Source organism: Sebastes fasciatus, chromosome 4 (assembly GCF_043250625.1).
Source record: "Sebastes fasciatus isolate fSebFas1 chromosome 4, fSebFas1.pri, whole genome shotgun sequence".
NCBI classification, from domain to species: Eukaryota; Metazoa; Chordata; class Actinopteri; order Perciformes; family Sebastidae; genus Sebastes; species Sebastes fasciatus.
In genome coordinates this window covers 21,000,363-21,015,366 of record NC_133798.1, presented here as the reverse complement: position 1 = coordinate 21,015,366, position 15,004 = coordinate 21,000,363, and the positions used below count along the sequence as shown (strand labels likewise).

The following is a 15,004-nucleotide window of genomic DNA, read 5'->3' as shown; positions in this document are numbered from 1 at the left end:
TATCAAATAATAGTATGTGTAACCCTACAGTGTTGATGTGTGCACCTAAAAAAATTAAGTTTAAACGCAAATAAACAAATTCTAAATCAAAACAACTATGTGATGTTAATTGTTCAAGTGTGGTTGGCTGCAAATTAAATGAACCTGTGTAGGTAGCAAACTAATGAGGGGAGAGAATCATTTTTTAGTTTTTTTAATATCCATTTGTGAAAGGCAAATCGAATGACTTAAAGATATACTGACCTAAATGCCTTATTACTATTTCCGTGACTCTAATGGTCCTCCATACAGCACAGCCTTTGTGACTTCACATATCCTGTAGCTTTGTTTACTGGAGGGAGGCAGCAGCAGCAGCAGCAGTCCTACAGTCTGCAGGACAGGATGTGACACAAAGAGCTCATCACATTTATCTTCAGTTATATAAAAACTGTTTGTGCTTCTCAAATTGTCTCACCATGGTTATAGTTAGGATTTCTAAATATATTTCTACGTGTTTTTCTGGCATAATTGCTGATAGAGGAGGAGGAGATGAACCACTGACTGTCAAACATGTGTTTGAGTACAGTGGGCGGGGCGGGGTGGAAATCCTGCCAAACATCCATTGGTTGATTTAAATCTAAGCCCCGCCCTGAACTTCCGTTGGGTTTGCTCGATTTGTCTTCATGTGTCAACGGTTTTCCCACCCCGTGCCATTTACACACAGCGAGGTCCGCCCCTCGCGGATAATCAAGAACACTAAATCGAACAACCCCTCTCGTACGTCACTGAGCCTCGCCTCGTGATTGGCTGGTGGAGTTTTGAACGCGTTAAACGGTTTCAGCGGGCCAGAGGAGGAGAGAGGAGAGACGTTAGTTCAGGCTGTTAGAGGATTACACGGAAAGTAAAGTGGAAACTTTACATTTTAACATATTTATTCTCACGTCAGCATGCGATTGATTTAGCGTTTAAAGTTAACGAAGCAACGAGCATCGGATTTCCTTCTCAGAGACGAGGATATTAAAGGTAATGTTGTTTATTGTGACGTCAAAGACAACGCTACTGTTAGCTTAAATGAGCTTAATCAACGTTAGCCTGCTAACATCGTGATGTCAGCCTTTTAAAAATAGTACAGAACAGTTATACATCATTACGTTGTCACTAACTCAGTTAAACCACATTATTAGGTTTAACTATTTAGTGTCCTATACTGTGTTGGTCGCATTTGAGTGGTTCATGCTAGCTAAGCTAACGTTCATGTGTTGCCTGGGTAACTAATGTGTTGCCTGGGTAACGTTTTATTTTATCTTTTTAAACCTTTATTTAACCAGGTTTAGTCCCATTGAGATTAAGAACCTCTTTTCCAAGGGAGACCTGGCCAAGACGGTCAGCAGCAAGAACACAAAGTTGCAGACACATTGACACAAATAGAGATAAAATACAATTCACACTAAACACTAAAATGCATTAAAAGAGGAACTATCTAAAGACAAATGGGGGACAAAAAGGAACTTTTCTGGGAGTCAGCTGTACAACAAGGGGGCTAAAAACATTGTCATGCCATAGAGTCTGCTTTTAAAGCCTTCATTTGAGATTTAAACATGTTTCACATCGTGAAACGCATGGGTTTAGGTTATGTCCGGCTATGTTTATATCTAACGTTTGCTAATGTTAATAACATGAAAACGACTAGCCTTATGTTGTTGTCGACCACATTATTACATAGCCACAGTACAACCCCATACTAATAGAAGACATTGCGCATGCTCCGATCAACGTTACAGATACACAGACAATACAAAACTTAAAAACAGAACATGACAATCAAAATACACATATACATACTGATACAACTGATTTGCCGAAATAACTTGTCAATGTGGTGTTTGATATTTTGTTTGTGATTATAAAAAAGAGTATTGCTTCGTCAAATCCAACTTTGCAAAGTCAAAATATGATATAGTTTTTTTTTAAAGCAGAATTTTAACCCATAATTGGCTGTGACTTTAAAAAACATTTTGGTTATTTAGTAAGGTTGCTTGTTTGTATGAGTGATATTAAATGACAATTAACCTTGTAACAATGTTAACTTTTAAAGGGTGCTATATATATATATATATATATATATATGTGTGTGTGTGTGTGTGTGTGTGTGTGTGTGTGTGTGTGTGTGTCCCTTTTTTGCATAGACAATTGACCAAACAGACAATGTGATTTATTGTGTGGAATTATTTATTTAACCAGGCAAGTCAATTAAAAACACATTCTTATTTACAATGGTGGCCTGGCAAAAGGCAAAGCCTCTTGAGGGAAGGAGGTAAAAAGAAATATCAAAAGTTAAAAAGACAGCACTGGCATACATGACAAACATTACATAAAAGAAAATGCAGACAGGCACACACTATAAAAAAACAGTATCAGGCAATACAACAAGAGTAGCAAGGAGTATGCAGACTAGTGCACAATCATCGAGCAGTACAGGACATTAAAATATTTACGTTGTAGCTATAATGGAAGATAAAATCTCTATTTATGTAAAGCATTAAAAGTAAACATATTTTGGTGTAAATTCACATTCAAAAACAAGGACCTCTTCCCAGATTACCAATTGAAGATAACATGTTTTCAGTCAATAATGGCCGCAGTACCTTTTCGTTAGTTATTGATGCATTACAAATTGTAAATGGATTTTTGTTGTCTAGATTTTTCTAGGTTGCTGTTCAGGGGGTTTAATACAAGTGGGTTCAAATAGTTATGCTAAAAGTAAAATAAAGACTTAAAGACTAAAAACATAAACATCCAGTCTGGTTCTTATGGCCTCTATGGTGATGCTTCAATTAATTTGTTTTTCTTGCCATCTCAAGTTCCAGCTTGTCCCGATTTAACAGTGCAATCTTTCCCTCAGGCCATCAACATGAACTCCGTACAATCATCCGTACGATCCCTCATGAAAATGTTTGATAGCAAAGCACAAGAATTCGCCAATGACATTACTAATGTCCACATGGTTTGGCTTGAGGAGATCCAACAAGAGGCCAATCGCATGTTCTCAAGGTAGGTTTTAAGTAACGTCGTAAAAACCCACTAAATACAATTTTAAGTCTGTTATTTGTTTCCATCTTCAGAAATCTGTTCTTCTCTAGGATTGTCTTTAAGGTTTTACAAGTGGTTTCTTCTTATTTCAGAGATTTCAATGCTGAACCAGAATTAATGCCAAAAACACCATCACAGAAAAAGAATAGTCGCAGGAAGCGTGTATCCGTGGGGTATCAGGAAGAAAATCAAGCCAGACGAAGGTTTGTTGCTTTCATTACTGTTTTTGTAGAGGTAAAACTTTCACATTTTAGATGTGATGTAATTTTAAACATGTTGTGCCTCTGTATCTCTTTCCATCCAGATTTTCAAAGGGAAAGCGCAGTAACCTTCGTGGCTCCTCTGTCAAATCACTGAACTTCATTGCTGAAGAAGAGACCGCACCCGAGCCTTCCACCTCTGAAGACAACACCACCACGCAGTCTAAACGCACCACCCGCAAAAACAAACAAACAAAGGCTGAGGTGGCAGAGGATGTGAGCCAGTCACATGGCAGCTATGAAACTGAGGAGGTGCAGAACAAGAAGCCGGGGCTGGTAGAGGAGGAAGAGATGGACAAAAGTAACAAGGCGAACAATGCCGAAGACGAGCCGGTGTACGTATGTAGCACCTCAAATTCTCCACCCACAATACCCTCGCCCGAGATTGTTGTCAGCATCTCTTCATCAGACCGATTGTCTGCTGAGTGTGCTCAAAAGCTGCCGCCTTCTCCGGGCCGTACAGCTGCTAAGATTGCAATAGCTGGCGCGGGTCAAAGCTCACGGCGGAGCTCTGTACGGTGCTCCCTCAAGCTACGTCACTCGCTGGCCGGTCTGCGGCACAGCATGACTCAGGAGTCTGTTCGACGCGCCTCACGTCGTTCCATACTTAAGAGGAAGGTGGCTCGCATGGGGAACTCCACGTGTAGCAGCAACATTGATGGTGAGAAATGATCCATATTTGGTTTATAGTTAAGTTTACAAGGCGGCTGTGGCTCAGAGGGTAGAGCAGGTTGTCCACCAATCGGAAGGTCAGTGGTTCGATCCCCAGCTGCTCCGGGTCACATGTCGATGTGTCCTTGAGCAAGACACTTAACCCCAAATTGCTCCCGGAGGCATAGCCATCGGTGTGTGAATGAGTATTTAGATTAAATCCTGATGGGCAAAGTTGGCACCTTAGTAGCCTCTGCCATCAGTGTATGAATGTGTGTGTGAATGGGTGAATACTGACATGTAGTGTAAAGCGCTTTGAGTGGTCGGAAGACTAGAAAAGCGCTATATAAGTCCAAGTCCATTTACCATTTACCATTTTACATAAAATGCAAAACATTAGAAATTCTTCCACACTTTGTTATTAATCTGTATATTATATTTGGCTGTTTTTTTGTGATTGTAGAGGACTCCTGCATGGACTCTGCAGAGGAAGAGGATAGAGAGGCGTGAGTAATGACTAACATTTTTCTTTGCATGGGTGAATATATTGACATCTTAATGGGGGGGAAAAATCTGGTGTTTGAATCTAGAATTAAAACTGTTTGTAACAGTGACTAGTAAATTACTCATTCACATGTGACTGGACATGAATTTGATCTTTTGAAGTGTTTCTTACCCATATAAATGTATTCACTGCTATAGCATATTGGACGCTGTAAGTGCAGACACAGAGGATGATGCTGCAGTTGAAGAATTGAAGGAAACTCTAGCGGTATGAATATATGTCTTTGTCTGTTAAAGTGTCAAACTGAAATTTAATTTGTCCTTTGGTTATTGATCAGCTAATCTTTTTGTTTTACATTATTTGTATCAAACAAATGTAGATCCAGATTAACCAGAGCGTACAGCTGTCTGTTGGACGCGTTACTCGATCTGTGGCTGCAAACTCTGCCTCAATGGGGCCCCCATCATTGGTTACCACTGAACAAACAATTAGCACTTCCAACAAGAGAACGGGTATGGGCACTCGCCATTTTATTAATTGTTTTTTGATTAATTCGATTTTAGTTGATAGTTCTGGTTGAATGTAAACCTGTATTAGGTTTTGTACCAAAATGCAACTTATATGTGCTAAATACATGTTTGTGTTTGTGTTTCAGACACTGAGAAACAACAGACTCCCCAGTCGGGTCGCAAGTGAGTGCTGTGTGTGTGTGTGTGTGTGTGTGTGTTGCACTGTTTGATGTCTGCAATGACATTAACAGACATATCAACTTGTTAATAAATAAATTCTGTGTTTTGTCTTTAAAAAAAAATATTTCTGTGTGTCCAGGTCACGCCTGAGTACCAAACGCAAAGCACCAGATACTGTAGAGGAAAGTCCCACAAAGAGGCAATCTCCTCCCAAGAAAAGTCAAAGTGTAAGATGAAAAAAAGTGGTACCGAGTGTTAAAGATAATAAATGGAAAATACCGGGATCTGTACAAATTTGGATCAAATGGTAACCTTTTGGAACTTCTTCTCTCTTGTCATTAATACATAGGCAATTAGACCTAACATGAGAACTTTCCTCCACACTGTGCAGAGGAATCAGATGCTAATGATGACTCCAAATTCCCTCGGCCGAACTGCTGTTATGAAGTCCTTCATTAAACACAACACTCCTCTGAAGGTTGATCAGAAGGTAAGCTATACACCTAACTCTTTGCAAAGCACCAACGTTGTCATGCAGTGGTATGCTCGCACTGTGGAGCCTGACTGCAACAGTAAAGGATCATCACGATCCATGAAAATGTAGCTGGATTGGCGCCGATACCAATCAAGGCATCTCAACAGACGTGGTATTGCAGTGAATTGAAAATGGATAGAAATTGAAAATAAAACACTCCTCCGTGACCGCTTTAACCTCTCGGTTAGTAAACAGCACGGGCTCCTCATTAAAGCAGCACAATTCCTCTTTCACACAATCAGAGGCTTCCCCCTCACAAAAATGTGTCATGGTGAGTCCACGACTGCTTTTCTTTATGCCACACACACACACCTCTGTCTATGCTCAGCGTCTTGCGGGCCCTCTCCCCTAAACGGTGCCGCTTTGAGGCTGCTGTCTCCACGCTACGGGTCTCCTCTCCTCATCCCTCTGTGTGCGAGTGTAGACGTACCTCAAAGTCACGTTTGCAGGCCCTCTCCCCCTTAACGGCGGTATTTTGAGGCTGATGTCTCCACACATTATATACACCGCCAATCCTGGCAGTGCCCGACTGTAAGCCCGGCCGAGCCTCGCATGTGTTTCGCAACGGCGACGAGGGCTCTTGGCTCGTCTCCATGACTTCACTCGGGAAGGACTCAGCCAGACATTTCTCTGCTCTCAGCTGAGATGGACGACATAGCGCTGAAACGCGCGTCTTTAGGTTTAATTACACACATTCATTTTTAAGGATTCTCTTATTCTACAGCATTGTTGTGTGTATTGTTATGTGTGATGTTATATGTTTTATGCATGTTTGTAATCCTGAGGAGTTGAAAAAATAACACCAACGAACATCCGAAATTCAAAATCGATTACCCAACGAACGAATAACCGAATAGTCAAATATTCGGGTCCAGCCCTAGTGTCTGCATAACTCTCCATGGGAGCTGAATTACAATTTCAGTTGTGTACATCCCTAAAATCAGAAACTTTTGTATCATTTAGAACGTGTAGGAACTTGCAAAGAACACAAATAAGCGAGGAAAACATGTCACAAATTGAATTGTAATTGCTATATTGAAAAATTGAGGCTGACATTTTTCCTGAGCTATCAAATCATGTGGTCCTCTTATTTGTTTTCTCCTCCCCTCCCCAGTTGAGCAATGGTATAGTGGTAAGTGTAATGTGTCTAATATCCCATTGTGCAACTTATTTGAATGTCTCCTTGTTTACCACATACCTTGGATAAGCCCCTTTCACGTTTAAATGTAAATGACATTGGTCTGTATCTGACATTAAGGCTCTGACAGTTTAATGTCTCAAGATTTTGAAAGATTTCTGTTAAATTTGGGATCTAGCGAGAACAAAAGCAGCAACATTCCGGATAAATCACTCAAAAAGTTGAATGTTGTGTAGAACCACACTCTATGCTACACACATGCATGCAAATGACCTAAACCATATCACAATAATTGAGCCCTGCAGGTCCATTTGTGAAAGGGGCTGCTCTATGTCAACAATAACCCAAACAGCACTTGTTGGTTGATGGTGTCCCTAATGCTCACTCTTTGTGATCTTTTAATCTAACAATCCTTCAAACCACCTAAACCTCACAAAAAAATTTTTCATCAGAAGTAGAAATTGAAGTAAAAATCCATCTGAACCAGAAGCTGTGTCACTATTTGGGTTGCTCATAAAACTGGTGTCTGTGTCAGTTGATTAAGATTTATTGGGTGAGGAATTTTGTTCTTGTAATCAGATGGCATTCAGCTATACTTGCTGTAATGTACAGCGTGCCTTTCTCTGTTTCTCTGCTTTGTGTCTTGTCAGATGAACTATTTTTATATTAGATACTGTAGACATGATGGTAGCCAAGTTTTGCTGGGTGATGTAGCTTATTTAAAGAGACACAAGATCTATCTTGACTATCAGTCATCCATGAGAGATGTCGGCTTTAAAGATGGCTGTAAGTTTGTATTTATTTTCTTTCTTATTTTAACAGTAACTTCCAGCAAGGTCTTTCTCCACACTTTAGCCCCGTTTCCACCGCAGAAACTTCCCCCCAGAATTAAGAACCTTTTGAGGAACTCATTTTGTTTTCACCGCAGGGACCAGGATATAAATTATGTTACAGGGAGATTTTACGGGCCTTTTTAAGACCGTGGAAATAAACACAAAGTCTGTTAGGGTGGATTTTCACTTCATCCGTCAACTCCACTGGTGGGGTGATGGTGATCTGTTTCCACACGAATGAGCTCCACCTGCTACTTTGGATTCTTTTGACATTTGTTGCCTATTACAGTGCGTTAGAATTTGGCTGATTACTAACGGCGCAAGTCTCTTAAATCCTTGTTTTCCCTTTTCTCAGACAAAAGAGCGTCACAAACTGGAAGCACTCAAGAAGAAGCAGGAGCAAGAGGAGGAGAGAATGAAGAAAATGGAGGAGGAGAAGAAAAAGAAACAGGACGAACTTAAAAGGTTAAAAACACTCAACCTCTTTACTCACTCTGACTGAACAGTTTAGTCATTTATTCTTGTTTTTATTTAACTTTTATATGTTGTGTTCTAGGAAGAGGGATGAGAGGCTGAGAAGAGTGTTTGATGCCAAAGTAAAAGAAGAGCAGAGGAAGGATGAAGAAAAGAAAAAGAAGATTGAAATTCAAAATGATAAGGTATGGAACAAATTTGGTGACTGTATCTTTATGTTCACCTTGAAACTGATTGAACCCATTTGTTTATCTTTGGTATTGTGCCTCTTGGTGCAGCGTGTGGCAGAGGAGAAGGCCAAGAAGAAGACGGCCGTTAAACGTCAAGAGGACCTGGAGCAGAAGAGGAAGTTGGAAGAAGAGGCTAAAAGGAAGAAGATTCAGCAAACGGTGAGACAACACTCTTTTATTCATTTATGCCATGAAGACATAAAGCTGCAATTTGTAACACCTGCAAGTCCAAACTAAGCCGCGGAGGCACAACCTCAAAAGCATTTGGAAGAATTAAAGGTACTATATGTATCTTTCAGAAAATCCTCTTTATTAATGATACCATGGCCGTTAAGTGAAGTGCAGTTGGCATCCTGTTGCTTGTGTACGTGCTCGCACTCCGTAGGCGCGAGCGATCATCCTGGGCATCGGCCAAAACAGCGACGTGACGTTACATTACAATCATATATCACCATTACTATCTGTAATGTCCAATCTCCATGATAGCAATAGCTTGCCATTTGCAAATTACTTCATCAGCTAACGTTACGAAGCAAACGTGCCCCGAGTCCTTTACATAGAAATCAGTCCACAGGCTGTTAAAGGCAGCAGAGAAAGTTGGGTAAGATCTCTGTTTTTAAGTTACGTTACAATCTGTTCACACATTGGCAAGACAAAGCAATTAATACATGTAAATTGGTACATGTAGTACCTTTTTAACTTAATCAACTCTTATTGTAATTCATTCCCATGACGCTGCTCAGAGTGATCACAGTGAGCGGCTCGTCTGCCGACAGCACGGGGTCTCTCCCTAGCACAGTCTTGGTTGCCAGGGTTGCATTGACTTGCATTATGATGTGTTCAGGCTCTACTCAGTAAAATTAATATTGGGTGAAGGTTAATTATAACTATCATGAGGTGTTCAAATGTAATCTTGTAAAATGAAATTTTTGGCGAGAAACTTGAATCAAGTCCTGTGTTTTCACAGCAATATAAAATAGATAATAGGGAGGGAATTATGACCTGTTTAACTTCCTAACACTAGCTCCTAAACAGCTTATAATATATAATTAAAACTACTAATGCCAGGATTTTTTTTTAATCAAAGCAAATATTTAAATATAAATACAATCATTTATTTCCTAATCATTTGAATTGTGTTTTTATACAAATAACCACTATAGATGACAATAACAAAGTTAAAGTATAACCGTTTATTTTTTGGTACGGTTGAAATTATTTTTCCGGGTGGTGGTGAAAAAGGTTAGTCTGGAGCCTCGCTGTCAATTATAGTTCTTAGAAAGAAAAACTGGAAAAGGCACGTCAGACTTTTAAAAACTTGTGGATTGACCAAGAAAATTTAAATTGGTGCGTCTCTAATTACTTTTGCCTTGAAATTATAACAAGTACAGCAGGGTTGGTGGATTTCTTTTCATTTTAGTGTTTTCCTCTGTTGAATTCAAGGTACAAATTTGGCATTTCATCATGTAGCGGGAAGTTTGTTTTTAGTAACTTCATTTTCTTTGCCATTACATATTGCAATCAGATTTTCTTATGTTGTGTGTGTGTGTGTGTGTGTGTGTGTGTGTGTGTGTGTGTGTGTGTGTGTGTGTGTGTGTGTGTGTGTGTGTGTGTGTGTGTGTGTGTGTGTGTGTGTGTGTGTGTGTGTGTGTGTGTGTGTGTGTGTGTGTGTGTGTGTGTGTGTGTGTGTGTGTGTGTTTTAAAACCTTAGGAGGAAGAGAAGTGGCAGCAGGAGTTACTGGCCAAGAAGAAGGCCGAGGAGGAGGAACAGCGAGCTCGTAAGCTGGCTGAAGCTCGCCGAGCGCTGGAGCAGAAGAGAGAGCAGGAGAGGGAGCGAGAGAAAGAGCTGGAGAGAGAGCGACTAGCTGCTGCTGCTGAATGGTTAGCTATTGTCTTTAATACTCCTAACAATAGTACCATAATAGCTACTTGTTAAACTAAGTAACCTGATTATCTTTTCAACATGGTAAAGGTGAATTAAACTGAAACCTGCATTAGTGAAGACAATAAAAGAGAGGTTTCCATTTACTCCAGAGTTTGTTTTACTGACTTCATGTCTGTTTTTCAGGGAGCGAGTGGAAAGAGAAAAAGCTCTGGCTCTGCAACGGGAAGTTGAGAAAGCAGCAAGAGAGAAGGAGAGGAGAGAAGTGGAGGAGAAAAGAAAGGAGCTTGAGAGAAAAATGGTGAGAAATTGAATTTTTGAACCAAAATGTCTTAAATGTGTCAAACAGTGATTCTTTTAGCAGTCCAAAATAAATTGTTTTTATAGTGCTTGGACATCGGATAGGAAACACCACAAGTTTAAACACTTACATGGTTAGAACAAACGGTATGTAGCATACACACATCAGGACAAAACAACCACTGAAATAAGTAACATTGTGCTGGCAGGCACCAATAGCAAGCAGGTCTCCTTACAAGCCTACCTTTCCCAAAATCTGAGGCAGTGACTGCAGTTGCAAAGTATCAAAACAATCAAATAAGCACAGTCGACCTCTCCACTTTTCTTACGGATGCTTAGTAATCTCAGATTTTTGGTTGAGTATTACTTTCACTTTTACATTTCCAGGGAAATTTGTCCATGATGTGTTCTTAGCAACAATGAAAAACCACTCATGAAACACAAATGCCAAATGTTGCTTTTTTCACGTCAATTTGTGTGACTTGAGTGCCGCAAATTTGGTTAATCCTAATATTGTATTTAAAAAGTCTTTAAAAAATCTCTTTTTTTTATATAACCTTTATTTTACCAGGATATTTCCCATTGAAATTCAAAATCTCGTTTTCGAAGAAGTCCTGGCCAAGACAACAGCATACAAAGTTTCACATAAAGGAACTAACAGACTTGAAATAAAACAGCAAAAAAGTTAAAACAAACAACAAAATATTTTCTCATTAAAAAAACAAACAGTGAATTAGCAGTGTTCAGTAACAGGACATGTACATTGATTAATGGAAGATTTAACTCAATGAAACAACTCTGGATGGACATTAATATATACTTAATAAATAGTTAATTGTACTCTTGGTTTGTTTTTTTGGCTGCTCAGCTGTCTGGTTGTTAATGTGCTTTTTGTTCCACTAGGAGGAGCAGAAGAAATTAGCTGCAGAAGAGAGAGCTGCGAAAGAGAGAGAAGCTGCTGCTAAAAAGGCCGCTGATGCTCAGGTAAACCAGCAGGGAGACATTATACTTTAGTTTAGGTACACCTGCACAGTTGGACAGAAGCAAACGTTGACTTAAAGACATGCATCAATTATAACCCAAGTGTACTTTTTGGAGCTAAATGTGCCTCTTTATTTTCTCCTCTCTAAAGAAGGCCGCTGCTTGCATGAATGTGACCGTGGATATCGAGGTAAGAATCTGAACACACAAATCAGTTTTACTTTTGGACATTTTGGGATTGAACCTTGTTTTTAAACGCTCCCCACTGGTGCATGTAAGGCAGGGTAAGGGTTAGAGTTTGGTTTTCATAAATTGAATGGTTATGGGGCAATGTCTATGATTTTGTTATTCAGTGACCATGTTAAAACACATGAATCATTTACCAGTTAAAAGGCCTGCATGGTTTGTTGAAGGTGCCCTGTGGAGTTGTCATGTAAAGAAAGTTATGTTTACATTCAGTGTTACTCACCAAAACACATTATGTGCATCTTTGAGGACTAACAAACATGTCGAGAGCATTTCCATCCTCATAAAACATTTGCAACGCTTTTTTTTGTTTTATAAATGTGCAAAATTTGAAATTCAGAGCATTAATATAGCATCAAACAACTATTTATTATGTAAAGATATAGAGGAGTAATGTCTACCTGAGCAGAGAATGAAGTCACTCTCCTTCTGTGTGTGTTATCATCCGAGCTTGTCTATGCTTTGTTTAAGTAGCCGGTCTTGCCGCGTGCGTGTTAGTGCATGTGAGTCCCAGTATGTGTGTGTGTGTGTGCGCTCCACTGGCTAGGTAATCACCGCCGCTCTGCACTGCGCTCGCACAGCGGTTACCGCTGATAACTCCGTCCCAACCCAAAGCATTGCTGAGCAAGAGTAACACCCGCCCTCCAGTTCCCTCCAGGTTAACACGGTTAGCTCCGTCAGCGATGTTTGCATTGTTCGTGCTGTTAGCATCGTTAGCTGCTAGCCACTGGCTCAGCTGTTGCCATGTTGGGAGCTGTGTGGAGGCAATCCCTCAATCATTCATACGCTCTGAATCTGGAATTTAGCACCTTTTTTTTAAGTATTTTTAAATCCAGCATTGTTTACATTCATGTTCACTTGCGGTCTTCTTCTTCCCGCTCTTTGTTGGCACATTGCAGCATGTCTTTCCGTGTTACCACCACCTGTTGATCAGTGGAATAGTGTGACTAGTGTGCGTGCATTTATGTGCGTCCTCTTACATCAGATAAACAAAACGGAGAAACAGCTCCATACCAGAGGTCTAAAACTCCACAGGGAACATGAAAGCACTGGTGAACGGCATATTTACCACTTTTCTTCTTGATTTTCTGCAGCGCTCTGTAATGGGCACACCTGTAGGAAAAGTTGGAGGCCTCAATGTGACGGTGGATATTGAGGTAAATTTGAATTATGCATTTTTGGTAGAGGTATTGAATCTTTCTTAAAACATGTTGGAAATATGTTCTCATCAGAGCAAAGCCTCAGAACGTGTGTTTTATCCTCCGCTGCAGAAATCGCCACAATCCTACTCCATCACTCCAAAGGGCAACAAACCTCTGTCCAAAAGTGCAGAAGATTACGGGATGGACCAGAACAGTGACGACTCCACTGATGATGAGTCTGCTCCAAGGAAACCTATTCCATCATGGGCAGAAGGTAGGCATGATTTAATAGAACTGTCATTTACTATGATGATCAGACTCCATATATTTGACCTGCTGTAGTGTTGTTTTTTAATACAGTTTAATAATGTTTTGTAATGCACAAAGTTGAAATTGACTGTTAGGTAAACCTCTCCCTCGAACACCAGTTGTCCAATCATAGCTTAGCAACCATAACTAGGCATGGCAGGTCTGTCGAGGTCAGTCAATCGTAATATTAGGCTTGTTCGAGATGAACTGTACCTCGTCTGGAAAGTGGACAAGATCAGGCGGGAGCAGCGGGGGGGCGGTGACGAAAAGCTGCGTTCAAGTCGGACAGTTTCCAGCAGCCTTCAAAGAATTTACAGGAAGTCAAAGAATTGGTTAGATCCGATCTGTAGGCTACTTGTAGTTTGCAGACCATGTTTGGATTTATTTATATTTGTTTGTGAATATATACATGTGGATATGTGCGTGCATCTGGTATTCTATCCTTTATTATGTCTGCCTTGTAAAACACTTTGTATTAACAGCTCATTTTGATAAGTGCTATATAAATAACCTTTATTATTATTATTATTATCATCAACCACACAAATATGTTTAACAGACTAAACCTTCATTGCACAACATGAGACTAATACCCTACAATCAAGCGTTAAATATTACAATTTTACAGAAAGTTAGGATTTTCTACAACAAGTGGTGTTTGTTGTCAAAACTAAGAGCCAATCAACGTTTTGATCAGGCGACAGTCGTTTCCCATCATGCCTTGGGTCTTGCAGTCGGTGGAGAGCAACTACGGCACCTGGCTTTAAAAGCTGCCTTGATCACGTGAGGTTATTGTTGCCCACGTGTGCATGATGTCAGAGCAAGTCGGACACAAATCTAACTGGCATGCATTGGGCAGCGATCACCGGTGAAGGATTCTGCGCAGGCCTGGCTCATAATTGTGAATGTTGCATGCCTGTTAACCTGTTAGTTTTAGACCTATTGGGGGTTTTGCCCAGTGCGATGTCATGTTGTGTCGTCTTAAATGAAAACGTATTTACATTTTTCCCCTCCCAGGTCACAATCTGCAGCAGATAATTATGAAGCAGTACTTCAACCCTCCTGATTTAGACTCTTTCTTCGGAACAATTGAACCACCAAAACTGGAAAACATCTTTTACAAGAGCAAGCCTCGCTATTTTAAACGCACCAGCTCCGCCGTGTGGCACTCGCCTCCAGTCGGAAACAAGTAACATCTGTACAGTGATACAGATACACATTGCTGTATATTGTTTAATCTTTGTTTTAAAGTCTGTTTCCAATAAAGTCACTTGTTTTTTTCTCTGTTTAAGGTTTTAGTCATCAACATTTTAGGACATATTCTTACTAGTTATGTAAATATATCATGGATCTAAGTGATGCATAAATGAAAATGATGCTTCACGTTTGGACTTGAAAATGGGTGTTTATAACCTAGCTGGGATGTGAACATTTGAAAGTTTTTGCCGAGTGATCAGTAAAAACTTTCATTTGTATAATGTGTGTACCGACTGTAAATTATAGCAGAATTCTTATGTTTGGGATTTATTCAGGTGTATTAAAATGGTTGAAAGTAAAAAAAAAAAATCTTGTATGTTTCAGCTTTTGAATGGATTTGATGATACCTGACAAATAAATTATGTAGCTGAACATTTCTGCGGCTGTACACACTTATAGATTTCAGTTATTTTAGCTGATTGGACCTCTGCTTGGTCACTTGACTCCATGCTCTAAATAAGACTGATACAAGTTTAATGTTTACCATCCACCAGGTACCAAAA

The 15,004-nt window shown here is 39.9% G+C and overlaps 1 protein-coding gene across 8 annotated transcripts; it reads left to right on the top strand.

Moving 5' to 3' along the window:
* The first annotated feature begins 816 nt into the window (after positions 1-816).
* incenp (inner centromere protein) lies at positions 817-14,810 on the top strand. 8 transcript variants are annotated; one of them, XM_074632648.1, is made up of 21 exons: positions 818-1,002; positions 2,882-3,030; positions 3,162-3,272; positions 3,374-3,990; positions 4,444-4,486; positions 4,683-4,752; positions 4,865-4,997; positions 5,141-5,177; positions 5,314-5,401; positions 5,566-5,664; positions 6,824-6,841; positions 8,036-8,145; positions 8,237-8,339; positions 8,433-8,543; positions 10,096-10,265; positions 10,453-10,567; positions 11,470-11,550; positions 11,699-11,737; positions 12,888-12,950; positions 13,065-13,209; positions 14,262-14,810. In XM_074632648.1, the coding sequence occupies exons 2-21, from the start codon at positions 2,891-2,893 to the stop codon at positions 14,435-14,437; spliced, it is 2,469 nt and encodes an 822-aa protein (XP_074488749.1). In that variant the 5' UTR covers positions 818-1,002; positions 2,882-2,890; the 3' UTR covers positions 14,438-14,810. The 8 variants fall into 8 exon arrangements, with proteins under 8 accessions (XP_074488748.1, XP_074488749.1, XP_074488746.1 ...); XM_074632645.1 differs by having other exon boundaries at positions 5,524-5,664; XM_074632647.1 differs by lacking the exon at positions 6,824-6,841 and having other exon boundaries at positions 817-1,002; positions 4,871-4,997; positions 5,524-5,664.
* Positions 14,811-15,004: the final 194 nt, after the last annotated feature.

Bases quoted from the DNA above. Each gene is read 5' to 3' on its own strand.
- incenp (XM_074632643.1), top strand. From the start codon at position 2,891: ATGAACTCCGTACAATCATCCGTACGATCCCTCATGAAAATGTTTGAT. The intron at 4,753-4,864 runs GTATGAATATAT...AAACAAATGTAG, and splicing joins AATTGAAGGAAACTCTAGCG to ATCCAGATTAACCAGAGCGT. The intron at 5,402-5,523 runs GTAAGATGAAAA...ATTAATACATAG, and splicing joins CTCCCAAGAAAAGTCAAAGT to GCAATTAGACCTAACATGAG.